The sequence below is a fragment of the Ruditapes philippinarum genome, unplaced genomic scaffold, assembly GCF_026571515.1.
Source record: "Ruditapes philippinarum isolate M1 unplaced genomic scaffold, ASM2657151v2 ctg12812_1_1_1_1, whole genome shotgun sequence".
NCBI lineage: Eukaryota > Metazoa > Mollusca > Bivalvia > Venerida > Veneridae > Ruditapes > Ruditapes philippinarum.
The window spans coordinates 22,043-49,203 of NW_026861506.1; the positions used below are offsets into that span (position 1 = coordinate 22,043).

The following is a 27,161-nucleotide window of genomic DNA, read 5'->3' on the forward strand; positions in this document are numbered from 1 at the left end:
AATTTCAATGAAACTTTACAGGATTGATCTGTAGCTCAAGTCCTTGCGCATATTGCACGGGTTTTCCGCGTTGAATGATTTTTGGACCGAGTTATGGCCCTTGATAAAAAAGGTTTCTTTTTCTGTGTGTTGCCAGATACACAAAAGCTTGTACCGGACTACTCCTTATAAACTACTGGGTGCAATTTCATCCAAAACTTTACAGGAATGATCAGTACCATGTCTAGTTGTGCATATTGTCAGCATTTTCCAGTTCAATGATTTTTGTTTGAGTTATGGCCCTTTAATAATTTTTATTTTTAAAGTTTGTCCAGACTACTTCTCTTATACCACTTATACAGTTTCAATGAAACTTTACAGGATTGATCTGTAGCTCAAGTCCTTGCGCATATTGCACGGGTTTTCCGGTTGAATGATTTTTGGCCGAGTTATGGCCCTTTGATAAAAAGGTGTTTTTTTCTGTGTTGCCAGATACGCAAAAGCTTGTCCGGACTACTCCTCATAAACTACTGGTGCAATTTTTTCCAAATTTTACAGGAATGATCAGTACAAAGTGGTTAGTCTAGTTGTGCACTGTCCGTCTGTCTGTCTGTCTGTCACAAAATTTATCCCAACATGAAATTGGCCATCATGAGGCGACACATGTGATTACTGATCGCTCTTGTTTCTGGAATGAACATACAATAGATTTTCGTTTGATGTCACTCTTTTCTGAAGGCTTCTGGGTTGAGGGAGGCTCAGACGACGTGGACTGGTATGATACATTATTGTTTTTGTCTGACTTTTCCCAATTGTCATGGGGATTGGGGCTCTTTCTTTTTTGGAAAAAAATATTGAGTATTTTGTTTGGTTTTTTCTCCTGTGGCCGTCGCCATTATTGAAACAACAGTTAAAATAAAAATATGTTTTCATTGGCTGTTCTATAATTAATAAACTTATCAGAATCAATGTAAGTAACTTAGGGGCACTTTGCTTTGGTTACCGTGTAATAATTTGAATGCCAATGAGAATTTTGCCACCACTTTTGTCGGATTCGTACTCAGAAATTTCGTACGCGACAATATTTGCACCACTGCTTTTTATGTGCGACATTTTTGCCAATTTTTAAGCACGGCATGAGAATGTCGCAGTGAATTCGCGGCCGTTGGGTGGAACACTGCTTCCACATGCATGCTAATTCGTTATGTAACAATAGCATTCCCCGGTTTTAAACCTCCTAAAAAATACCAGTTTGTATTAATTGTACATGTTTATTGCTACATTGTTATAGAACATAACTGGAACACACAACTTTTTATCCCACCGACAACAAAGTTGGGTAAGGGGGGGTATATAGACTGGGATTAGATTGGTCCGGATGTTTTCCCGTCCGGCGCGTCCGGCCCGGGGTCCGTTCCGGCCGGCCGTCGGTTCCCGTCGGTTTTTTTCTGTCTGCGCCAAAATACTTAACAGAGATTTCCTTTGATCCCCTTAGTCTTCATATTTGACAATGAGGTTAGTCATTTGATTAGTAGAGTACCCCTATATTATTTGGGACGGTCACTTTAGGGTCAAAGGTCAAGGTCACAGGGGCCGACTTCAAAAAGGAACTTGTCCGCCCAATAGCTTAGCTTAAATCGCTTTGACCCCTTAGTCCTTCATATTTGACACAGGAGGTTGTATGATTATTAGATTTACCCCTATTGATTTTGAGGTCACTAGGTTTCAAAGCGTCAAGGTAACAGGGGGCCATGCCCTTAAAAAAGCGTGCCCCGCCCAATAAACTTGGGGATTCCCTTTGACCCTTAGTTTTCATTTTTGGCTTTGGGGGAAAGTAAAGTTTATTGGGTTTAACCCCAAAAGTTTTTGAGGTCACGGGTAAAAGGTAAAGGTCAAAAAGGGGGCCTTGACTTCAAAAAGTTTGGTCCGCCCAATAATTTAAGATTCCTTTGAACCTTAGCTTCATTTTTTGGGACATGGGGGGTTAGTCAGGGTTTTAAAAAGATGACCCCTTTTTGGATTTTTGAGGGTAAAAGGGAAAGGGTAACGGGGGGCCTTGCTTCAAAAAGCTTTTCCGCTCAAAATTTTAAATTTCCCTTTACATTTTTAAGTTTTCAAAATTTGGCAGGGGGTTTTAGCATGATTAGGTAGATGACCCCTCTTGATTTTCGAGGTCAACAGGGTCAAAGGTCAAGGGTCACAGGACCTTGACCTTTCAAAAAGCTTGTCCGCCCAATAACGATTCCTTTTGCCCTTAGTCTTATGATTTGGTCAATTGGAGGGTTACTGCAATGATTAGTAGATGAAGCAATGGAATACATAACTTAGGGCAATGCACTGGCTTATGTAAACCTAGATTTTGCAGGGAGGTTTTGTCCTTGAGCTCTAAATGGCCACTGTTGATTTTGAAAAGTTGTAATGCGGGGGTACACTCCATATATGGAGTTCTTATTTTTATAACAAAACATATAAGAAAACAACCAATAACACAATTTTTATAATAGAAACATGGACGAAAATAAAAATAACACACTTTTTATTACAGAACAAATATACCAAAACACATACACAATGGTTTTTCATCTTTTTACTTTTTCCACTTATATATAAAAGCCTACCCTATCTACAGACCCAGGGAAATTTGAAATTCAGCCCCCCAAAATTTGCAGAGGGTGACACACTAAATTTTATTTTTTAACACTTTTTTCTTGGAGTGGCCCTTTTCTTTTTCCATTTTTCTTGGGGACCATTGTTTTTGGGGACTACCCGAAACCCCTTAAAAACATCACGTCACTGATTTTGGGGAGGAAAAAGGTAAATTTCCCTTTTTGATTACCTCCTTTCTTGAAACTTTTCAATTTATTTTTTTTCATTTGGTTTCCCCCCATACCAATTGTATTTAATAACTCAATTATCGGGCCTTTCCCAGTTCAGGGAAATTTCCCTTCCCCCAAAAACTGCAAAAGGGCCCAAACCCGTTTGGGAAAGTCCCTGTGCACCTGTTTTTAATTCCCCCTCAGGGAAAAAATTCCTCGGGGAGCCCTTCGGTTTTTACTTCACAAAAACTTGCTGGACTAACAGCTGGTTTCCCTTGGTGGATGCCTACTACTTGACCTTGAGGCTCAGCTTCCTGTGCGTGAACCACAAGACATGTCAGACCAACCCACGGAGGAAGCCATAACCTCTCTTCCGTAAAGGCTTTTGATTCGGCTTAGCCAGACTCTTTATTCCCTTTTAGTAAACAGTCCCCGCTCTTGCGTGATTATTGTTCTGTATAATGCGCCTCCATGGAGCGTCATAAATGAGCGCCATCAAGCTATGTGGTCGGCCGTAGCTGCCTGACGATTTATTTCTGATCAAAGTTGGCTGTTTGGTGTTACAGTTTCCTGTAATTGGAAAAATAAGGTCTGAGCACAAATTGAGTGATATATATCGCGTCTCTTTTGTTCTAGGTACTGATGAGTGATAAAAATTTAAACTATAAAAACCTATTGAAACATGGTTGTCATTTGGCGCAAAAAAGTTACTGTAAACTTACATTTTAGAAAAAATGTTCAGGAGAAGCAAAAAACTATTTTTCTAATATCCATTAAACAATATCTTTTAATTGAATTGATTTTATACATATTTTTAAATTTTTCTGTTAGAATGGGTATATTAACAGATAAAGTTTAAAATATTGCTTTAAAGATATTTGATGTTATATTTCACTTACCATGACTTTTTGCGCTGACATTTTTATGGTGCAATAAGTCATGTAAGTGTAGTTACACAAGTTTTGCACCCAAAATTTTTGAATTCTTGAGATGAAATGAATTGTAAAAATGTTGTTTTTTTTTTGCTTTCAACTCAATTTATTCTTTTTTTAAAGTTCAATTCATTTAAATATAATTGAGAGACAAGTAAAGAGCAATTGTTTTTTTAACCATGGTTTTCCGAAGGGAAAAAAAAACTGGTTATTAGATTGAGGTATGGTCGGCGCGGGCGGTGGGCGGGCGGTGGCGGGCGGATGGGCGGACGGGCGGCGTAAACAATTTCTTCTGTGCGCAACTCCTCCTACATTTTTCAACGATTTTTGACCAAGTAAAGAGCAATTATTTTTTTAACCGTTTTCCGAAGGAAAAAACTGGTTATTAGATGAGGTATGTCGGCGGGCGGGCGGATGGGCGGACGGGGGCGGGCGTAAACAATTTCTTCTGTGCGCAACTCCTCCTTTACATTTCTCAACGGATTTTGACCAAACTTTCACAGAAGCTTTGTCATCAAGTGCCCTGCGCATATTGTCGGGGTTTTGCGATTAGATAATATTGACCTAATTATGGCCCTTTGTTTTTTTTTTCCTTATATAAAATATATTACTGTGAACAATTTCTTCTGTGCGCAACTCCTCCGTACATTTCTCAACGGATTTTGACCTAACTTTCTCAGAAGCTTTGTCATCAAGTGCCCTGTCACATATTGCCAGGGTTTTTGCAATTGGTATATATTTGACCTAATTATGGCCCTTTTTGTTTTTTCCTTATATAGAATATATAGTGAACAATTTCTTCTGTGCGCAACTCCTCCTACATTTCTCAATGGATTTTTGACCAAACTTTCTTAGAAGCTTTGTTATCAAGTGCCTGGCACATATTGTCAGGGTTTGTGATTGGATAATATTTGACTGAATTATGGCCCTTTTGTATATTTTTTCCTTATACAGAATATATAGAGAACAATTTCTTCTGTGCCTCAAACTCCTCCTACATTTCTCAACGGATTTTGACCAAACTTTCTTAGAAGCTTTGTTATCAAGTGCCTGGCACATATTGTCGGGGTTTTGTGATTGGATAATATTTGACCGAATTATGGCCCTTTGTATATTTTTCCTTATACAGAATATATAGTGAACAATTTTTACAGTGCGCAACTTCTCCCTTCTACATTTCTCAATGGATTTTGACCAAACTTTCACAGAAGCTTTGTCATCAAGTGCCCTGGCGCTCACTAATTCCCATGTTTCTTCCAAGACATCATTCAAGTATTTTTTTAAAATTGTGAGACATACTTTTCTTGATATCGCAACAAAACACCACACGCCAATATTGTTGACGAAAGAAAATGACAAGAGACGCAAAAATGCAAAAATAAAGCAAAAATAAAGTACTGTTTACCTTTCTAAAATATTTGGGGAAAAAAGGAGTATAGACAACATAAAATTTCTCAATCATTTTTGTTTGAGGAATATTAAAAAAGCCATAATTCCTCCTAAAAGTTCAATTAAAAACAAATGCCCCTTCATGACAAAGCTTCTGTGAAATATTTTGCTGAAAATCTGGTTGCATCGCATTGCGATGTTCCTTGTTTTTCATTTAATGTACATGTAACATTGTAACAGTAACTGCAAAAATGTAAAACTTTGATTATTATACATAAAATAACAGAACTATAACAGGACTATGCTTAATTGCTATCATTATTGTTTAAATTACAACATACAACATAACAACAGTACCAAATCTTTATCATTGTCTTCAACTGATAATACTACCGTATTTCTACTCAATTTAAGAGTAGTCTGAAAATAAATAATCAGTAAACAGTGTAGATCCTGCTAAGGCTGCACACATAATAGTGCCGGCTTAAGTGAATTTACACTAGGTGCCCATAGTTACAAGCAATATTTCTTGAGTAATTGATTCATGCACCTTTTAATGAACATAATTTTCTTTTATCATAATTTAACACATTGTTGATAACAAACTGTATTTTTTTGTGGACACACAAACATTTCTTATAAAAAAACTACATCTTTTTAATATACAATGATTAACCTGTAGTTCTTACTGAAAGTATACATTTGAGCCGTGTCACGACAAAGCTAACATAATGTGTTTGCGACCACCATGGATCCAGACCAGGCTGCGCATCCGCGCAGTCTGATCAGGATCCATGCTGTTCGCTTACTAACCCTATAACAAGTAGAGAAACTGATAGCGAACAGCATGGATCTTGATCAGACTGGGCAGATGCGCAGGCTGGTCTGGATCCATGCTGGTCGCAAACACACTATTTTGGGTTTGTCATGACACGGCTCATTTATACTAGGGTAATGCTTAGATTGCTGTCAGTAGTATAATCATTTTCCTGACATATGAGGCAGATCTTCATAAAAGCTATGATAGGCTGCAGGAATGGTATTTTTCCTACATAATTCAACTAAGTCTTTGTATTTATCTCTGGACAATTTTGGCCCATCTGTATTTTGAAAAAGTTTGAACAGTTTTGGTTCTTTGGAATTTTTCCTTAAGTTTGGACTCAACTTCACAAAATGCGTGTCACCATCAAAGTCATACTTAACCATCAAACAATCTGGACTTTCATCATTAAACTCAATGTGTCTAATTTCTTTCCATCTTATTTTCTTACCATTTTCATCTATATCTAAATTTTTTATATTTGTTTCCATAAGTTTAAAGTCAAAGAAATTGTTCATTGTCATCTCAGTGACACTATATGGATGCTTTCTGCGAGCCATCTGTACAGTTGTAGCAAATTGTGCTGTCGTATATAATGAAATGTTCTTGCAAGCTTGCTCTATACTCGAATGTACCGAATCATTTTCATTTTGAGTGTGTCCTTTCTCAAGGAACTTGTGTTTTACAGTTTTAAGTTTCAAAGTTTTATGACTATACCAAAGCATGGCAACAAAGTATCTGTTGCGATTTTGGCCCGAGCAATTATCAGAGTAAGTAGTAACGGATTTGACACCTTTGGCTGCCATTTTTTTGAAAAAAATCAAAACACACAAGAGGAAACTTCATTTGAACCACGATTTGCCAAAGTCTCATTCCAGATGTAGCAGTAAGCATCACTATTGCCTAGACTGTAAATTGTCAAATTATAGTTGTTTAGTTTTCTAGCATAGTAAAGTTGCCCTTGAAAAGATTTAGGCAGTGTAAATACCTGCTGTAAGTCAAAACAAGCAGCTACAAAGGATTCATTAGATTTTGCAGATGATTTATCTGCCTCTTTTTCTTTTCTGGCTAGATTTTTGTTTTTAATATGTCGTTCAAACTCAAAATTTGACATTGAATTTTCTTTATTTTCATTGATATTTTTGATAGTGCTACATATGTCACACTGGTCTTTGAGTGGCTTATTAAATGCTATGTTAAACTGCGTGTTGAAAATGTGCCTATATGTATGGATTGACTGGGGAACATAATTGTTCATACAACATCTCTCTTTGTATAAATCATAGAGTTTAGACAAATTTAAATCAGCTTCAAGATATTCTTTATTGGAGCTTTTCCTACAGTAATGGGATTCAACTCTTGGGAAACTTGCAATGTGTTGCTTAATATCAGTTACAATGTCATGTGGTATTTTGTTTGGTCTGTTTTTGTGCCTTCCTCTTTGGTCTTTTGATGTTATACCACCATATGCACATTTTTTACTTAAAGCACTGTATGCTACAGCCTCACTTATATCTAAAGTGTCTAGGTAGAACTGCTTACAAACTTGTATTTTATGTCCATGCATTTGAAAAAAGTATTGCCTTGAAACCCTTCTTCTACTGTCAGTTTTGTTTAAAATTCTCTTTCTTGGCACTTCTAAAATAGTATGACCAATAAATTCTTTTTGTTTTTCATAGCTGCCAGTGGACCAAAAGTGGTGAAATATCTTTTCTCTTTCATCCAGCATTATTTTTGAATGACATTTCTTTCTACAATTAAAACCACAACCATTTTTGACAATCCTGGGTCTTTTTATACTGCCACTTGCTGTTTCATAACTTTGGCCAGTGTTTTTTTTGCACTTTAGTACATTTCGTTTCCAATTTGATTCATCTCTAACACGTTTACGTGACATCCTTTTTCTAGTATTAATGTTTATATCATTTGTAGACTCTTGAGCATTAGCAGCATCATTTACACACGGTTCATTCTGTTCTTCTACTATTATAGTAATATTGTTTAATACAGTTTCATCTAGGCACAATGTTGAGTCATCTAACAAAGACTGAGATGCCAAAGTTTCATCAATCAAGTCTGAAAAGCTTGAACAGCTGCTTTCATCTAATTCAGTTTCACTAGAATTGTCAATTTCCTGTAATTTCTCTTTAAGCAATATCAATTCACTGTCACTTACAGGATCAAAACCAGAAAAGTCAGACCCAGACTCCGAAGAAGTTTCAAAATCAGATCCCCAATTTGGGATGTCTTCAAACAAATTGACACCACAAAGTTCAAAGGGTTCATTCACATTTGTAAATATTGAAGCACAAAGATGTTTCAGATGAAGACATAAAGCAGCAACATTTTTGTGTACTGTTAATGTGGCTTTACCATCTGCACACACCATGCCACATTCATTCCTACTGTGGGGATCAAAAACATAATACTGTTGTTCATCCCATATAATGGCTGAGGAATATGACGGAGAATGGGAACCAATAGATATAATAATCCCGGTTGGGTTACTCTCACGAATCAGACAAAGAGCTGTGTTTATGTCATAAAATGGTAATTCTGTATCATTCCTGTTTAATGTACCAGAGAATGGTGAAGCAAAAGATACTGGTGTGTCAAATATGGTTTCTGGAAGGTCACTTGGCAATAAATACTCTAAGCGTGGATTTTTCTCTATCAATGACTGATAATTATTGTCACCATCTTTTAATATTTTATCTAATGAAGAGGAGGTCCATGTGGATGGTTTTGAAACTTTACTTTCTAAAATGCAGCACAGAGAATTAACCATGCATTGGCGACCTTGGCTTTTGAAAACTGTGTCACCTTGGTGATAAGATGCTTGAATCATCTAAAAAGCAAATAAAACAAGCTTTAGTAAATTAATAAAATAAGTACTGAGAATATTGAGTTTTAATTGAGCTTTCTACATCATTAAAAACGTGAAAAAACACAACATTATCAGTAAAACAAAGAGTAAAAAAAATATGAGCAAAATCAAAAAAACATTAGATCTAGTATAAATTTGAAAAACATTTTATATTAACATTTTTATTAATATTGTTGTAGTAATCATTATTCACATTATGATCATCATCTTCACAACCATAATCATCATAATACTATTATTATTATTATTATCATAATTATTATTATTTTTATTATTATTATTTTTATTATTAAATAAATAAAAATAAAAACAAATTTTTACCTTTAAATTTCAGCAGCCAAGATCTTGAAAATTGAATGTCAGCAGTTTCTTTGAAATTTTACATTATGACATCATCACTGCTTCTTTATGACATCATCAGTGACATCATTTTTTAAAATTAAATTTAAATTTAATTTAAATTTAATTATTATAACTTAGATTTTCAATTTTTGTAAATGTTTTTATTATGATATTATATGGAGTTACAAATATAATAATTAAAAAGGTTAAAAACATTTAATGCAAAAAGTATGGTAAGTGCAGTTACAGTACTTTTTGCGTCAAGAGTTTAAAAAAATTTTGGTGCAAAAACTATAGTAAGTGCACTTACATCAGTTTTTGCACCAAACAAAAAAGCATTGAAGTTACAGCAGTTGTATTTTTTGGAAAAAAATGCATTTTTCAAGTGAATTCAACAAAAATATTTTAATAGGCTATGCAAAATGGTATATTTTTTAAAAAAATGCAAAAAAGTCTAATTATCCAAAAATGTCAGTTACGTGACTTTTTGCTCCATTATGACGATGTTTGATTGCCAGCTATAGAATCATACTTCATATCAGCAGTAGTCTTTTTAAATTACAGTAGCTTAAGCCATAAAGCTGTACGCCTCCAGAATCTGATGAGCCAAAATATTTAAAAAAAATCAATATTGAGGAAAGTGCACTAAACTTTTAAGAAAGGTAAAAACATTCAAGATTCAAGTTATAATTTACATGTTATGTGAGGTTTAACACTGGTCGTCGTGCAGTATTTTATCACCATATTTCGCAGGTCAAGTTCAAATTTTTTGTCATGGTTCGATGATTTTTGGCAGAGTTTTACTTTGAAAAAAAGGAAATTTTCAGTTCCCATTCATTATCTCCCCAACAGTTTTACATATTCAACTCAAATTAAAGATATATATGGATATGTCATAAGAATGCATTGGTCAATTTCCAATTTGGTCATGGTTTGATGATAGCTGACAGAGTTATCCCTCTAAAACTTTGAAAAAAAATCAGAAATTTTAAGTTTCAGTTCATTATCTCCCCAATGTTTGTACACATTCGACTCAAATTTGACATATAGATACATCTTAGGAATAAGCAGTTCAAGCTTGAATATGGTCGTGGTTCAATGATTTAGGACAAAGTTATCTCCCTTGAATGTTGGAAAAATTTTGAATTTTCAGTTTCAGCACTCATACTTTTGTGGAAATGTCTGTAGCCATTAATTTGGCTAGAAATATGCAATATGCAATTTACCAAAGGTTAACACTGAATAATTTCAGTGCCTTGAACTTTGTTTAAGAATGTTTTATGTTAACATTTAATAGTTTTAAGGGCTTTGAACTTAAAATGAAAAAAATAATTTGTGCAAACAAATTTGGAACTAAATATTATAACATCTGAAATTTTGGGTGCATGCGGGGGCATCCGTGGCATGACAACACATTTCTAGTTTATCAGATTATTTTGTGAACACATTTCCATTTGATCACTTTAAAAAGTTAATTCATATATACTATATATATATATGAACAATATTTAAACAAATTCTATAATGATTTGAAATTTTTAAAAGTATCTATTCAGTGTTTGGCTTCTTTTCTGTTAAATATAGATAGTTAATGAAGTGTTGTAAGTCAGGTATTAATTTATTTTGACTGTTGATTTTGTAACTGTTTAACCAGGAACTCTAATGCTGAAACACGACTGGTATCTAACGCTATCGTTTTCCTCATGCATTTTTTGCTGATTGGGCTGGTATTCAGCAAACCATTGTGGCGGTTCATCGTCGTATCCCGAGCGATGTCTTTTTCTTATTCTTGGCCTGTTTGAACTGTGGTCTCTTCTATTAAAGACTGCAGGCTGTGTTCCACTGAACGAGACACACTGTCCTCCATTAGATAATGTAGGACGTGTCCCATTTTAGCTAGGGGTAGCTTCAACTGGTTTCATGGAACTGACCACTTTCTTTGGGATGACAGCTTGATCGTCAGCAAGCCAGTCGTTCATTACCTGGTAGTACCTCCAGTTGCTTCTGCTGTTACCTGTTGAATTGTTTTTTTCTTAAATTGTTTTGTGTTTGAAAAGAATCCAACTATCATTTTAATGTTTATAAAAGAAATTTTTATAGCTTCAGTACTTTACTGTATAAACATAATATAAACTAAGTGAAACTACATTTGCACAAGAGTAATTTATAATGGAGAAGTTTTAGTGAAATTTCATGAATGACAACAGTGATAAAATACACAATAAATTGCACTGTGACTTGTCAGTGGCTATTTGGCTGTTCCATTTATACCGAGCTAAATTTTTTTGTGCTTTTTACAGATTAAAAAGTTTATGGACATACAAAACCAAACAGTTGAAGAATCATTATCATTGATTGGATAAGAGTGTCAAACGATCACTAGATGAAGTTGTTACACATTTAGTCATTTCAATACACATCTAATCCTATGAATTTGTATCAACTTTGTCTTTTGTGCCCAACACTTTCCAATTCCATAATCCACATAGACTCGAATTTATATAGAACTCGGTGCTCTTGCTATTATGAATATTTGCAAATCCTAAAGTCAGATTCGTACTCTTATTAATACATTTCAGTTATATCAGTCAATAAAAAACAACAACATTTAAATTACCTAGTTCATCTTCCTCGTCCATGTCACAGTCAGAAACATTGTCTACATCAATTTAATAATGTAAGAAAAAAAAATTCGGTAAATATACATTGAACTTCGTACATGTCCAAAATAATTTTTTTTATCTATTTGATGCCTTAAAGCGTCGTAAATACGTAATTTATATATAAAAAATATCAAAATGAACAATTTTTACAGAATAAAAAAAAAATATCTTGGCTTCAGAGGGTATTGTGTTATGTTTTTTGAGTGATATTACTCAATAAGAACTAATCAATAAGAACTATTAACTTTTTAGCGTAAAGTGAAAGTTTCGGTACACTAAAATTACCTTCGTCATCTTTATTCAAGCTTTTCCCAGCATGCTTTGATATCTGCCCTGTCTCCAGTGCCATTAAGATTTTTGATACTTTGGCCACTTGAAGTGTATGCTCAGGCAGACGATAAAACTCGCGATGTACATGTATGTCATGTCCCAGAAAATCAGCAAGGAAATCCAGTTCATGGTTTTTTAGGTTGAGGATTTGAGAGAGTGTTGCTATCAGAAACCTCAGTTTTGTTGAACACAGCAATTCTGGATGTTGTGTGCCACATTCCTCACTCAATTCTCTTATACAGTCACTACCTCTGATGTGACCTTGTGACCCAAAGTTCGGCCTTGCAAATATAAATTTATTTTGCAAGCTGACTCCTACGTCGCTCCTGGTTTGGACAAGCATATCAATCAAGGTTTTAACTTCCAATAGTTAATAGAACAGGCACTGTTCTGCCGTTTCCCAACAATTTCAACCCTTCGAAAAACTTGACAAAGTTTCTTCTCAAATGATGACAATGCTTTGGAGACATCTTCATCACTTGCTCTGTGGTGTTTGTTGATGTCCACTTATGTCATCTTTGAAACTTCTCCTCGACATCTTCAGTTGAAGAGTATTATCTGAGCTTAAGTCCTTTTACAAAGATCCATTCATGCCGTAATGTTGGCTTTGCTGACCTCTAGTGCTTTGTATGCGCCTTTGCCTGTTGATGTCAAATGTTCGTTCAACAGTTTGACATCGTTAGTGAGTGGTATGAGTTTCACTTCGTTCCTTTCGCGTTCTCCAAGAGTTCTCAATGTATGCGTAGAAACCTCTTCATTCCAGTTCATCTCTATCAGCCTAAATAATGCAATGGACCTCTCTCTCTTTTCCACATCATTGGGTTTGCAGTGCTTCGCCTACAATAATTTTGCAACATTTCTTCAATGAGTGGCCCATCTTTAATGCCAAGGATGTTGTTTTGAAGCTGTTATTTTTTTCAGAAAATCCAGAGATAATATGGGTTGCATTTATGATTTTTTGGAATAAGGTTGGATTATTGTGTCTATTGCAGCATTAGGTTTCTCAGATATCCGTCAAAGTTTTTGCAACAAACGTCCAAGTTCTCTCAATTGATTCCTTATAGCACCATATTGTTAATTGTCATGTCCATGCCATTTGAACAGTTTTTCTCCTAGTTTCAAGATTAGGCTATCGCTTTTTACAATTCTTGATATGTCATCAGAGTTGAAGGTTGAAAGAAGTTTTCTTACACCTGATGATGATTCCGCGGTTTTTGGTAAAAGATGACGAGAAGAGCCATCTCAATAGATTGACTTTTTCTTCCAAACAGACCAGCTAAATATCAGTCTGACAAACATAAAACTTATACCTGTGTACTTGTAGCCAGGTACCTTCGAAGAAGTCTTGTCCTAATCAAGTTTGATTGGAAAGACCAGGACAAGCTTTAGCAACCTCCCTCATTGCTGTACAACCATCCTGAGGGGTAGCACATGTCCTTCCAAATACATATTTGTTGTCTGATTTGACACCAGCATATGCCTTTGTTTGCAGAAGATACTCCATGCCGTTAACCATATCAGGTGTTAAATGGATGAATACCTTTCTGACTCCCCTAGTACTTTTACCTCTGGCTTCTATTAATTGTATCCTGAACAAATCTAATGACATATATAATTATATATTTTACACATTTTTATGAATTACATCATAAACACTGCTTTTTCATTAGAATTGCAGATTTACTCTCTCTATTACAATTCTTTTCTTAAATTTACATTTACTCTCAAAAATTATTGTCAAGCCAATAATAATATCTGAAGCTGAATAACTCAGTCAAAGAATTTAGGATTTTGTAATCATAGGCCATTTGGGCATGTGGTTTTTAAAATATACCACATAAAATACAGGATTGGTAGAGTATATAGACAACAGAAACTTTTGAAGTGGTGATGGTTTTCTAAATTTCTATAGTTCCTGAACTGGAACACCATTTAACATGAATTTTGGACTGGATAAAAAGTTTGTAGTCAAAAGTGCAGACATCAAGGACATACAACTTGAGAACAACAAACCAGCATTATACATGTTAACTGTAGGAATTGAACATGTTGTTATATGTGTTGATTTTGATAAACCAATTAAGTGTTAGTTTGAACACAAAGGTCCAAGAGGAAACAAGGCTACAGAAAAGACCAAACCATAAATTATTTGTTAAAATGTCTAGTTGATAAAGTTCAAATAAAGTTAGAAATGAGTCATTTATAATTAAAATTAAGCTAGGATAGTAAAGTATATACAACTTATGGGGTATATATAACTATATATACAGGGTTTTTTTTTGCTATATAATTGTAGCCGTTGAACGGCTACTTCCCGAGCTGGAAAAAAAATCCCCTTGAGCTAAAAAATTCCCCTTGGTCTGAATAAAATCAACTATTATGGCTTGCTTGTTTAAAAAATCACATTTTTGTTCAAATAGTTCAAATTTTTATAGGCCTACAGTGTTTGATATTACCGATTGTCCTGCAAGTAAAAAGTCCAATGCCGACGATGGGCAATCCTCCCATTACGCTGATCATATCTCTAAACATTCTGTCTTTGTGAAAATTCTCCTCAAAATATGCAGACATTTGTAAAAATATGTTATATTATTTATTCTTATAGATTTCAATCATAGTCTGGAGGAACATGGAGTTATATTAATACCAAAAATCGGCAAAATATTCTATTATCACATATTTTCGCGACCTACTTCCTGTTTGATTTTCGGCTTGAATTTGGAGAGGGATGTGTTAGTTTAAGTAAATAACTTACAAAACATAAAACAGTCAATTGATTTTTGTGCATTAAGTGTCAAAATGTCCTTTGCGAATCATCATCTAATTAATTTAGCACTTAATGCAGTTTTTACATAGAAAAATCAAAGCAACCATTCTGAAATAAATAGGGGAGGTGTTTGAGGAGGTTACAACACTGTTGAAGCTTGGCAACATCACAAATGATATTGACTCAAGTGATTCCAACTAAAAAAAAAGTGGTTTTGTATGTTTAAGTAATTCAAGGCCAAAGATTTGAACTGTTTTCATTGTTTATGACTCACCTGAATTTTAGGGCATGTGTTTATTGTTAATTTTAAAGTTATTAACTAATTTTTTAATGTAATAGATTTTCCCCAAAATGTCATTTTATCGCCATTTTTTCCCCAACTGAAAGGCCAGGCCGTTTCCCCAAAATTGAAAAAAAAGGCCTGATATATATATATATATATATTCACACATACCATCACCTACGGGGCCCATATATAAGACCGACTTGAGTGGCATTATTTCATGCAGTCAGTTTTAATATATGCCACTTAAATTGTAGGCATAAAATGTGAACAGATTGAAAAAACTTCAAGTCTTTTATATGATTCCCACTATTGAGCAACTTTATAGGTGATTGGAAAATTGCAGTCTTCACAGATGCATCTTTGTGCAACATAAATTCTGGAACAGGGAGCACTGCGGCTTATATAGTATGGTTAATGGACACTTCTGGAAAATGTTGTCCACTTTTCTGGCATACCAACAAAATAAAAAGGGTAGTACGATCAACAATTGCTGCTGAAGCTCTCAGTTTACAAGAAGGATTAGAATGTGGATATTATTACAGACAAATGATCGAAAACGCTCTAAGGATACCCAATCACACAATACCAATAATTGCTTATGTGGACAATAGAAGTGTAATAGAAGCTGTGAATTCAACCAAGCTAGTAGATGACAAGCGTCTTCGTGTAGATATAGCTGCAATCAGCGAATCCTTGTCCAGAAATGAAGTCAAAGAAATTCGATGGTGCCCAGGGAAACATCATTTGGCTGACTGTATGACTAAGCGTGGGGCATCCGGATATGATCTGCTGTGTGTAATACAAGAAGGAACAATTTCAAAAGATTTTATATAGACTTGTAGAATTTTAACATTTTTATATCTTACATTTTTTTTAATGACTCAAAACATCAGTTTTTTTAATGACTCAAAACATCACAGAAAAGAAGAAAAGAAAGAAAGTATAATTAATGTTAATTTCATCTTATTTTTGTTTAGTAAACTTTATATAACGTCATTATGACGTCATAACGTCACGACGTCATCAACTTGCTTAGCAACGTTAGGATTGGAATAATGAAGTTACTTTGTTGATTATGACCATACATTAAAGTGAAATATATTTATTTAGTGTTGGCGTTAGCATTAATTAGGTGTTGGATTTAACTTAACAATAACTATCTTTATAGGTGCACTATTTGTTTTCAACACACCAAAAATTCTATTTAGTTTTTTCTCAATACCTGGCTATCTGTAGCAATGTATTTTCTTAATGAGACAGAGTTGATCAGTTCTGGTTTCTTACATCCTGCCTTGACAGCGACTTTGTTCAGGACTTGCCAGGAGTCTAAATGACCAGTCTCCTGGTTGGCAAAGATGTACTTGTTCATTGCTTTTATCCCACATGGACTTCTGTACTCATTCAGTGTGTCTATGGCATGAACCATTTGAGATGAGAGCAAGGTGGGCACCTTTTTGTCCATTTTACCTTGTGTTTCAATCATGTCCATTCTGAAAAATCAATACAGCCAATACTCTAGGTACAGTTAAATTGGTAACAACATGTTTAAAAATCTGCTTTTGACATGAATGGTAAAGACCAAACAGGTGTCATGGTCAACTAAAGTATCGTTGAATGCAATTCATACATCCACCAATATCACTGATAGAAGCTGACTTTGATACTTGAAAAGGGTTCTGCCTATTGCTCTCTAGAGATGAACATTTGAACCAAGTTTGAAATATATCCTTCACGGAGTACAGGATTTATAGAGCGGACACAACAAATTGTCTGAACTTCCAGAGTGAACATGACCATGAGGTGACACAAATGCAACATGCACATAGTCTTGTTGGGGTTAAAATTTGGGTCAAGTTAGAAAAGATCCTTCCATTAGTATAGGTTTTATGGAGCGGATATCAATGACATATAACTTGACCAAGTTTGGTGAAAACTATCAATAAATAATTATACATGTACCTATTAAACATATTTTGCTCCAGTTCAGTGAGGCTGACGAAGATTTCCTGGTTGGCGTTTTCTCTTCAGTTTGGACGCTCATTGTAGGCTGACAGCAACAATTTTGATGCTTCTGCACTTCTACGCTTGTTGAAAATCAGGATTCTTGCCAGAGTAACCAGGTTGCATATGATGGTGACTCAAATTGTGATGTCAGATCCTGAATTCTGTTGTCCAAGTAGATTTTCAAATTAGGGAAATACAGCTTCCACATGAATAATTCCATATTAACATTAAAGCAGCAAGGATGATCTCGATCTTTAAAACGGGGACATGGTTCTTTTGCCAAACACATCATCTTGATTTGCAGCACATTTGTACTAAATTATTGTAAAAACCTTCCACATATAAAGTAATTACAGCTTGGACACAACTGATTGCATAATTATAAATATTAAAGCAGCAAGTGTGACCTTGACCTTTGAGATAGAGACGTCGACTTGATATGGAACATGTTTGTACCAGATAATTTTGAAATCCTTCCGAGTATAAAGAAAATACAGCTCAGAAACAAATGGTTGCATTATATCATGTACAGTCTAACCCCGTTTATTCGAAGTGCCTGGGACTTAATATTTACTTCGAATAATCGATAGGTTCGAATAATCGAAATCGGAATATTGTGATAGACGAAAACTACTCCACTTTGACCAATCACCGCAAAACTACTGTTTACAACACACTTGCTTCCTGTAATCAATTGAGAAAAATTGATATTAAAGAAAAGATGTGTAAAAATTATTGTATTGACATTTAAGACATAAATACTTGCATTTTATTTTACATTATGTATCGTTTCATTTCGCGCAAAGTCTTGATAATGGCTGTGTCGTCACTACGGTATTTACAGCTAAACTCTGGTATTTTCGATTAGGATAAATTAAGGCTCTCATTTAGCGTTACAATTAATGAAAAAAATGTTTTTGATGTTTTGACAAATTCACATATACGGAATGTATAAAAATTATTGCTGTCATCTTAAACAAAATCGGACACGGTGCATAGCTTTTCATTTTCGTTAATTAAAGTTGATTAAAGAACACATGAAGTGTTATTATCATGATTGTCTAATTACACGCATGACTGTGGATATTTTTCACAAGTCGACTGGTCAGCGAGTGGATCTGCGTCAATTAGTCTAGCTTCGAATAATAATTAGGCTGGCTTCGAATAATAGGTGTGAAATTCTTTCGTAATTGTATAATCGGGACCGAATTTTTACTTCGAAAAATAGGAGGTATTCGGATAATGCATTTCGAATAATACGCTCGTATTTATATTGTTTTATATAGAGATAAAAACGAGACCGGCGATCTACTTCGGATAATGCCGGGTATTCGAATAAAGGGTTGTCGAATAACCGGGGTCGGACTGTATATTCATTAAAACATCAAGTGTGACCTTGACCTTTGAGAAAGAGACATGTTTTTCGCGCGACATGTCGCCTTGATATGGAACATGTTTGTACCAAATTATTTTGAAATCCTTCCATAAATAAGGGAAATACAGCTCGGACACGAATAATTGCCTAATATCATACATATATTCATTAAAGCATCAAGTGTGACCTTGACCTTTGAGATTGGGGCATGGTTTTTTCGCGCGGCACGTCGTCTTGATATGGAACATATTTCTACCAAATTATTTTGAAATCCTCCCATTAATAAGGGAAATACAGCTCGGACACGAATGGTTGGATATGTCATGGATTTTATCAGTACATCATTAAGTGTGACCTTTGAGATAGGGCATTGTTCTTTTGCGTGACAAATCATCGTGATAAGCTAAACATATTTGCCAAATTATATCGAAATCCATTCATGCAGTACAGAGTTATGAACCCGGACGCACAGACATGCGACGGACGGACGAACATTTTGGGTTTAAGAGTCTATGGATAATGTGACTTCATTCAATTAGGTTTTATGCGTCTTCAAAAAGTTTTCTAACATTTCAGTTTTATGTGTTGACTTATGTCCGTATTTAAAGAGTCTAAATAAAAGTATTTAATCTCTTTATAGAACATACATGTTTAACAAGAACTGTAAATAAGAGTTTGATGGTCTAGTTGGTAGAAAACTTAACAAGAGACAAACAATTCCTTTTGTTTGTCTGGATTACATGCATTTCTCCATACATTTTTGTTCATATCTCAGTACTAGGTCCATCTTAATGGCTTTCTTGGGACAACTAAGCAGTCATTACTAATTTCTCAACAGGTAACCATAATCTGTCAGTAAATGGCCTTAGTGAAATTCAGTTATGGCAACAGACATGTATTATGTTGATATTTCATCACGATTTCCGCATGTTATACAAGTTATTTGAATAGGTAAATTTTTAAGAAATTTTACATGGTTATAAATACTATGAAGGGTTAATGATGCACAATGTCACATAATGAAACGAAACAAAACAGAGTGCCTCCTTTATAACTTTATTCATAAGATGGAGAAAAATAACTGTTGATGAACAAAACAACATTTGCAATGAAAAATAAATGTTTTTAGGTAGCCTATATTTTTTCTAACAAGTCCTTAACAGGCTAAAGAAATAAAGAACACTAGATGAAAATGGCTTCAGATCAATGAATAAACAAGGGTAAACAAAAAAATCTGAGGAACAAGGTTGAATTATGGTTACAAAATTCAGATTTACAATGTCAATGTACCATGCACACATTCCATGGTAATACTCTCTCTCCCATTATAATAACTCTATGCTTTTCCTAAATTAATAGGCTAACAGAAGTGTACTATCTTATTTAACCAGTCATTTAAAAAAAGAAACACTGTGTTAAGCTGACTGACCTATATGTAATTTCCATGAAAATCCAACAATAAGTATTTAAGATTACAACAATATTCTAAAGGACAAATTCTTATGGCAATATGAACAATGTTTAATTAAACTCAGTGGTTTTACTTATGGTTCATATTGCTGATCTTCTTGATAATCAGGTGATTTGCCCTTCTCCAAATCTCACCACCCTTTTCCTGACTCATTTTTTTGCTTTTAAACAAGCAGGTCTGCGAGGAGTTATTCCACTGTCAAGGTAGGTTTTAAAATAAGTCCTTAACTCTTCAACTTCAGTATCAGTCCATCTCTGACGAGCTGTCATCTTTTTCCTTTTCTTTTTTTCTGGTGCATGTACTTTATCTTCTTCATCTGAGGAAATAGCACTGAAGTTTCTTTTTCCTGACTGTTTGTCTTGAGTACAGTCAGAGTCTTCATGTATACTGTAAACAGTTGATACAAGAATCTTTAAAAATTACATCATATTGATCTAGTCAATGTTACATCAATTTTGGTACATATTTACCCTTACTTAACATCCTTCTAATCAAATAAGCCACTATGTATTGTTGAAATGACAGCATGTCGAGTTGTATTATTGATTTCATGAAGCAATGCCACAATATGCACTTGGCCTGATTTTTATGCAGACTAATTAGTTATGTTGTGTCCTTCATAATCTATTTTGTTAAAGATACAGTCCTCAGAAATATTTAATTGAGAAAAAAAACCATAAGAGAAGCTGCAAGTCAAGCAACATCAAAGTCATCTAGTAATCACGCAGTATCATCAAGCATTTCGAGGTGTAAAATACATTTACCAATTTACTTCTTGACAGCACAACATAATATACTTACCCATCAACAGAGTCTAAAGTCTCATCAACTCTTCTTCCTTCCTGCTGCTCATCTGCCCCATACACAATATCTGAGACATAAATACACGCTTGTATTATTCTTAAATTAGCAGCAATATGTCAAAATATTAAATAATACCCTGCAGATAAATCCAACCAACTGTAACTTAATCTGCAATTAATATGAACATGCTACAAAATTAATATACTAGAATAAAAAAAATTAATGTCAATTCCAAGGACTGCATTATGTGCACTGTTCACTGTCAATATTATAAAAAGAATTAACTAGTTATAAAATGTGATTTCTGAATCAGCACTGAGATAAAAACGACCTTAGACTTAATGTCAGAAATATTGAGCTAAGCTGGCAAGCAAATATACCCAGTACCAAGAAAATTTATATATAAAAGACAGCTGTACCTTTCAAATCAATATCTTCTAATGACTGCCCCTTGAACTGCCCGGTTAAATTCAAGTCTTGCACCATCATTAGTTTGGTAACATAGACTCTCTCAATCAAACCAGACATTTGCCTGTATGCTTCTCTGTGGACAGGTTTTGTATGGCCAAGGTGACGACACAGCCAGTCCATCTGGTACTTATCAAGATTCATCAGCTGGAAGAAATTGGATTGCAAACTTATAAATAGGGGTCATGACAAAAACTGCTTCAAACATTAACCCCTTAACAAAGATTAAGGGTTGATGCACATGGCCATGTTTTGAGCTCAATGATCATTTAAACAGTATAAACATTCTGACAAAGTTTCATAAGAATGAAAATGTCATAGACCTCAACAGACTGAAGGTTTATGATGCTGCCAAGACAATTTCTTCTTCATTTTAGCAATGTCATATTTCTCAAATTGCGGCTTCTAATGAGCTCTACATTTTTCCATATAGGTATCAATTCATTTAACTGCTGAAACAAACCTGTGACAAGGTAGCAGTATATTTTCTCATGGCCACACTTGTTATTCGCTGGGGCGATTTCAGCTTGCACGAATCGCATGCAATCTTCAAGCTGTCATATGCTCTAATGTACTTGAGAGCTGAAAGGAAATGTACCCATTAAGTGTATTACGCAGAACATCGTAAAAGATTTTATAAAAAGCATAAAAATAAAAAAAATCATAAAAAATAGGATACTTTGACAAAGATACACAGCATATAAATATTGTGTGATAAAGAAATACAACAGGTGAAAGAGTCCCAAATATTTACATTACATGTACAGGCAAGGTCAATATTACAACTTTGTTTACATATTTGCAACAGAAATTGTAGTGAAATTAAATGTTCCAGAATGTATTAATATGCAAACAAATGGTAAAAACATTCAATTATTTTAGTTAGTTCGATATTCACAACTTTTTCAAGTGTTATTAACAGAAATATAAACATCGACAATTTATGCTTTTTTATCTGAAACCTTGGTATTAGTTGCATACTGATGACATGTATACAACTTCAGCTATAATAGATCATTTCTTTAACAGATGACAATCAACTTTGAAAATTATGAGCACTAATATAAAAATGGTTGTAAGTATTTTAAGAAGACATGTATTTGATCATTATGTCTTATAAAACTTTATTTTTCAATTGCTCACCAGTATTTGGAAACAAGTACTTGTTGCTTTCACTTATTCCAGCTGCTTTTCTGGTCATCTTCGATGCAATGAAGTCTAATGGACCCTTCACATCTTGGGGTACAATAACAGGTACAGGTCTTCCACCCTAAAAAGTAAGGTTTACTTGTAGACAGATTTTATAAGACTACTTATGGACAGGTTTTAAGAGACTAATTATGGACAGGTTTTAAGAGACTAATTATGGACAGGTTTTAAGAGACTAATTAATGACAAGTTTAAGAGACTAATTATGGACAAGTTTAAGAGACTAATTATTGACAGGCTTAAAGAAACTAATTATGGACAGGTTTAAGAGACTACTTATGGACAGGTTTTAAGAGACTAATTATGGACAGGTTTAAAGAGACTAATTATGGACAGGTTTAAGAGACTAATTATGGACAGGTTTAAGAGACTAATTATGGACAGGTTTAAAGAGACTAATTATGGACAGGTTTAAGAGACTAATTATGGACAGGTTTAAGAGACTAATTATGGACAGGTTCAAAGAGACTAATTATGGACAGGTTTAAGAGACTACTTATGGACAGGTTTAAGAGACTAATTATGGACAGGTTTTAAGAAACTAATTAATTATGGATAGGGTTTAAGATACTAATTATGGACATGTTTTTAAGAGACTAATTTTGGACAGGTTTTAAGAGACTAATTCAGGACATGTTTTATGAGACTTAATTATGGACAGGTTTAAGAGACTAATTATGGACAGGTTTTAGGAGACTAATTCAGGACAGGTTTTAAGAGACTAATTATGGACAAGTTTAAGAGACTTATAGACAGGTCTTAAGAGACTAATTATGAACAGTTATACTAGACTATATATATTCCTAGTTGTTGTTTTGTCCAAGTCTTTAGACGGTCCATCCATTTATAACAAAGTTATAGTGAATTATAGTTTAATTCAATAATTTGACCTTGATGGTCAAGGTCATATATAGGCCATGGTCAAACTTGGAGAAAGAAAAATGTCGATTTTGCCTGAAAAAGTTAATGTGGCCAAAAAAGTCCTGTTTGCCTAGACCTTTAGCCTTAAAATCAATAGGGGTCACCTCCTGGTAATGATCAACCTCTAGTAAAGTTTGAAGATGCTAGGGCTAAGAGATCTCGTCCTGAAATTGTTTTACAATCTGGGTCACTGTGAGCTTTGACCTAAAAATCTTTATGGATCATTTGCTGGTGGTGACCAACAAGAACAACAAGTTTGTGGATTGTAGGCCAGAGCCTTAACTTATGAATTCTGAAACATATCTCTCCCGACAGACCAACATGTGCAAAGCAATATAGTCCCGCTTCTCTTATTGATCTTCTTTTCAAAATGTATTTCACTACCCATGCCTGTTAGTGCAATGAATTATGAATGGTGAGTTAAAAAAATTTTTCTTAAAATTATCAAACTGAAAACAAAATTTAAAAACTTACATAGCATTGTCGGACTTGCAGTACACATGCACTCGTTCTTCATCCCATTTCACCACTTTCACTGGCCAATACAATTTACGAGGCAAACCTGGCAGACGGCTCCAATAAATCATATCCATCCTGAAATTATACAGTGTAATTTATACTTCCTTTTCAGAAGAACATCTTTTGCATTCTTTTAACCGATCATCAATTTTTTTGCCCAAATAACCAATTTTCAAACTCATCTATGAAATCACCAAGACCATAATTCTGAGACTTCAAGACTTGTTTGTTACACAGTGCTCATTTAATTGACAGTACATGCAAGTGATTATTACCAACAATAATTCAAATAAATAAATACTTTGCAGTTTTCGATTAGTTGACATTATTTGCTCCCAGTCTCAATAGGGTGTTAAATAACTGTACAATACCTGTATGATGTACAAATTGATTAAGCTTTTTAAAACCGTAAACAGTTGCCATATTTGTAGGCTGGCTTAAACCGACATTACCATTATAATTCAATTAGGGCTACATTTCTTTAATTCAATCAAGTCCTTTCAAAACATTTTCATCCTTTTTAACTCAAAAACAAAGTCGACGACACTTTCAGGAGAAGTGACTTCCCCCTTTGGAAAAATAGGGGGATTTCAGGGACAGAAATTTGTGAGAATTACTGCATTAGTCTTACAAATTAATTTTCGAGGTAGAATGTTGTAAAATGAGGCCTCTAGATTTTTCACAAATGTTGCAGCTTTTGAAAAAAATATATATCTTATCAGAATTAATATAACCTATAAAATACCAGGGCTCTCGTAAGCCTTTTGAGACTGGGGCCAGGGTCCATATCAGGGGGGAATTTTGAATGATTTTCAAATATTTTTCTTTGAAAAAGGAATAGTGATGGGCAAATCACACTAAATGATAAAATTCAAACACAATGCACTCGCCAATACCAGATGATTACCGCTTCGAGATACAATACCAGCTCCCAGAGTCATAAAGGCAAACCAGCTACCTTTAGCCACTTTAAAGAAACAAGAGCCCGGTTTGAGCCGGGTGATGCTCCCCAAATAGGTTTTGGACACAGGAAAGTACACCTCTTGTAGTTTCAGAGTTATGTCCCTGGAAAAAGTTCAAAGTGCAATAATTCTAAAATTAGGAAAGGCAGAGTTACTGTTCTTTTCACTGCACTTCTAATCACTGTTATCTATCAACTTACAAAGTTTCTTGTTGATATCTCTTATGGTTTCCGAGTTATGTTCCTGAGAAATTCAAAAAGTAAAAATAAACAAATGGCAATAACTCCAGAATTAGGCAAGGCAGAGTTATGATTCTCTTGCACTGCACATCTACCCATTGAGATACATCTACCTACAAAGTTTCATGTTGATATCTCTTATAGTTTTACAGCTATGTCCAGTACAAGATTTTTCTAAAAGGGGCGATAATTCAAAAATGAGGCTTAACAGAGTTATGTTTTTTTTGCAATGCACTTCTACTCAATGAGATCTATCTACCTACAATGTTTCATCTTGATATCTCTTATAATTTTAGAGTTATGTTCCGGACAAAGTTCAGTGTTAAAATTAACAAAGGGCAATAACTCCAAAATTAGAACAAAAAGAGTTATTGTTCTTATGCACTGCACATCTACCCATTGAGATCTATTCACCTACAAAGTTTCATGTTGATATCTCTTATAGTTTTAGAGTTATGCCCGGACAAGATTTTTCTATAAGGGGAGATAATTCAAAAATGAGGCTTAACAGAGTTATGGTTCTTTTGCACTGCACTTCTACTCAATGAGATCTATCTACCTACAATGTTTCATCTTGATATCTCTTATAATTTTAGAGTTATGTTCCGGACAAAGTTCAGTGTTAAAATTAACAAAGGGCAATAACTCCAAAATTAGGACAAAAAGAGTTATTGTTCTTATGCACTGCACATCTACCCATTGAGATCTATTCACCTACAAAGTTTCATGTTGATATCTTTTATAGTTTTAGAGTTATGCCCCGGACAAGATTTTTCTATAAGGGGAGATAATTCAAAAACCGGGCAAAATAGAGTTATGGTTCTTTGACACTGCACTCCCCGTCAATGCCCTCTACCACTGTATGAAGTTTAAACAAATTATCTCCAAGGGTTTTCAAGTTATGCTCCGGACAAGAAAACGGACATACAGCCAGGAGAGACATTGTGGAGTCTGATGTCCAAAACCACTGCGAGGTCTCCAAATGTTTGCACAAATGGTTGTTCTGGGGATGACATCAGGAAATCATATTATAAATGATACATTTTGGGGTTGGATGTCTTCCCAAGATCACTCTGGGGTTAAATATACAATAGAACCCCACTAATGAGACCAGACCGCTTGTTGGTCTTTTCTTTTAAAGATAATACTTTCCATTTAAATTCTGTATCACTATTAAATTATGGTAGCTCATAGTTGGAATGACAGAAACAGCATCAGTACAGCATAACAAGAGCTGTCGCTTGACTATTCTTAGTGCTTAATAGTAAAAGAGCCTTGATAATGTAAAATTTTCTAATTTAACAAAAGGGCCATTTTTTCTTAAAATCAATGTTACTGTTATAGGCCTTGGAGAGTCTTATTAGGCTCTCAAAGAAGTGTATAAAATTTCAACTTGTATTTAAGCAAAATATCAATGTAATATGAAAATATGAGGTGGTATACCAACTTTAATGTAAATTCGAAGTCGAAAAAGGGGCATTATTCTGATAAATGCTTGATAGAGTTACCTCCTCCAGTGATCACATTTGGGGCATGATGGTAAGCAAATGTGCAGTTTCAAAGCCAATAATCAACTTTATTTTCAGGTGGTACAAAAACTTAAACGTAAATTGTAAGTTGAAAAAGGGACATAATCCTGTCTAAATGCTTGATAGATTTATCTCCTCCTGTGTACATGTTGGGAGTTATGATGTTGAACATGTGTGCAAAGTTTCAAAGACATATGTAAACAGACTTTGAAAATATTTGAGATGTTACAAAACATAAGTGGTTACGCCGACGCCGACTGGTATAGCTCTACTTACTCTTATGGAATACTCGGGCTAAAAACACCCGTTAAGAAGGTATCACTGTATTAACTGAAAGCAGAAGTTATGAACAAAACTTTCAAGAATAATAAACAGGTAAACTAAATTTAAATCGGAAAATATCATTATTAATTAACAAAGCCTTCTATTTTCTTGTTACAAATTGGTTA

The 27,161-nt window shown here is 34.4% G+C and overlaps 2 protein-coding genes across 2 annotated transcripts; both read right to left on the reverse strand.

The window, feature by feature from the left end:
• Positions 1-6,756: 6,756 nt before the first annotated feature.
• On the reverse strand, positions 6,757-9,671 carry LOC132715878 (uncharacterized). Its single transcript, XM_060698970.1, has one exon. The coding sequence runs from the start codon at positions 8,782-8,784 to the stop codon at positions 6,757-6,759; it is 2,028 nt and encodes a 675-aa protein (XP_060554953.1). The 5' UTR covers positions 8,785-9,671.
• Positions 9,672-19,633: 9,962 nt separating this feature from the next.
• Positions 19,634-22,624, reverse strand: LOC132715880 (uncharacterized). The gene is made up of 5 exons (XM_060698973.1): positions 22,477-22,624; positions 21,797-21,915; positions 21,285-21,480; positions 20,863-20,932; positions 19,634-20,448 (listed from the first exon to the last, which is right to left on the reverse strand). Exons 1-5 carry the CDS (start codon positions 22,532-22,534, stop codon positions 20,211-20,213), a joined length of 681 nt encoding a protein of 226 aa, XP_060554956.1. The 5' UTR covers positions 22,535-22,624; the 3' UTR covers positions 19,634-20,210.
• Between the last annotated feature and the right edge of the window lie 4,537 nt (positions 22,625-27,161).

What these genes read in the sequence shown, in the direction of transcription:
- LOC132715878 (XM_060698970.1), bottom strand. Translation starts at nt 8,784, where the DNA reads ATGATTCAAGCATCTTATCACCAAGGTGACACAGTTTTCAAAAGCCAA.
- LOC132715880 (XM_060698973.1), bottom strand. Translation starts at nt 22,534, where the DNA reads ATGACCAGAAAAGCAGCTGGAATAAGTGAAAGCAACAAGTACTTGTTT. An exon ending in GTACTTGTTTCCAAATACTG is followed by an intron (nt 21,916 to 22,476) that starts GTGAGCAATTGA and finishes ATTTCCTTTCAG; the next exon opens with CTCTCAAGTACATTAGAGCA. An exon ending in ACTTTAGACTCTGTTGATGG is followed by an intron (nt 20,449 to 20,862) that starts GTAAGTATATTA and finishes AACTGTTTACAG; the next exon opens with TATACATGAAGACTCTGACT.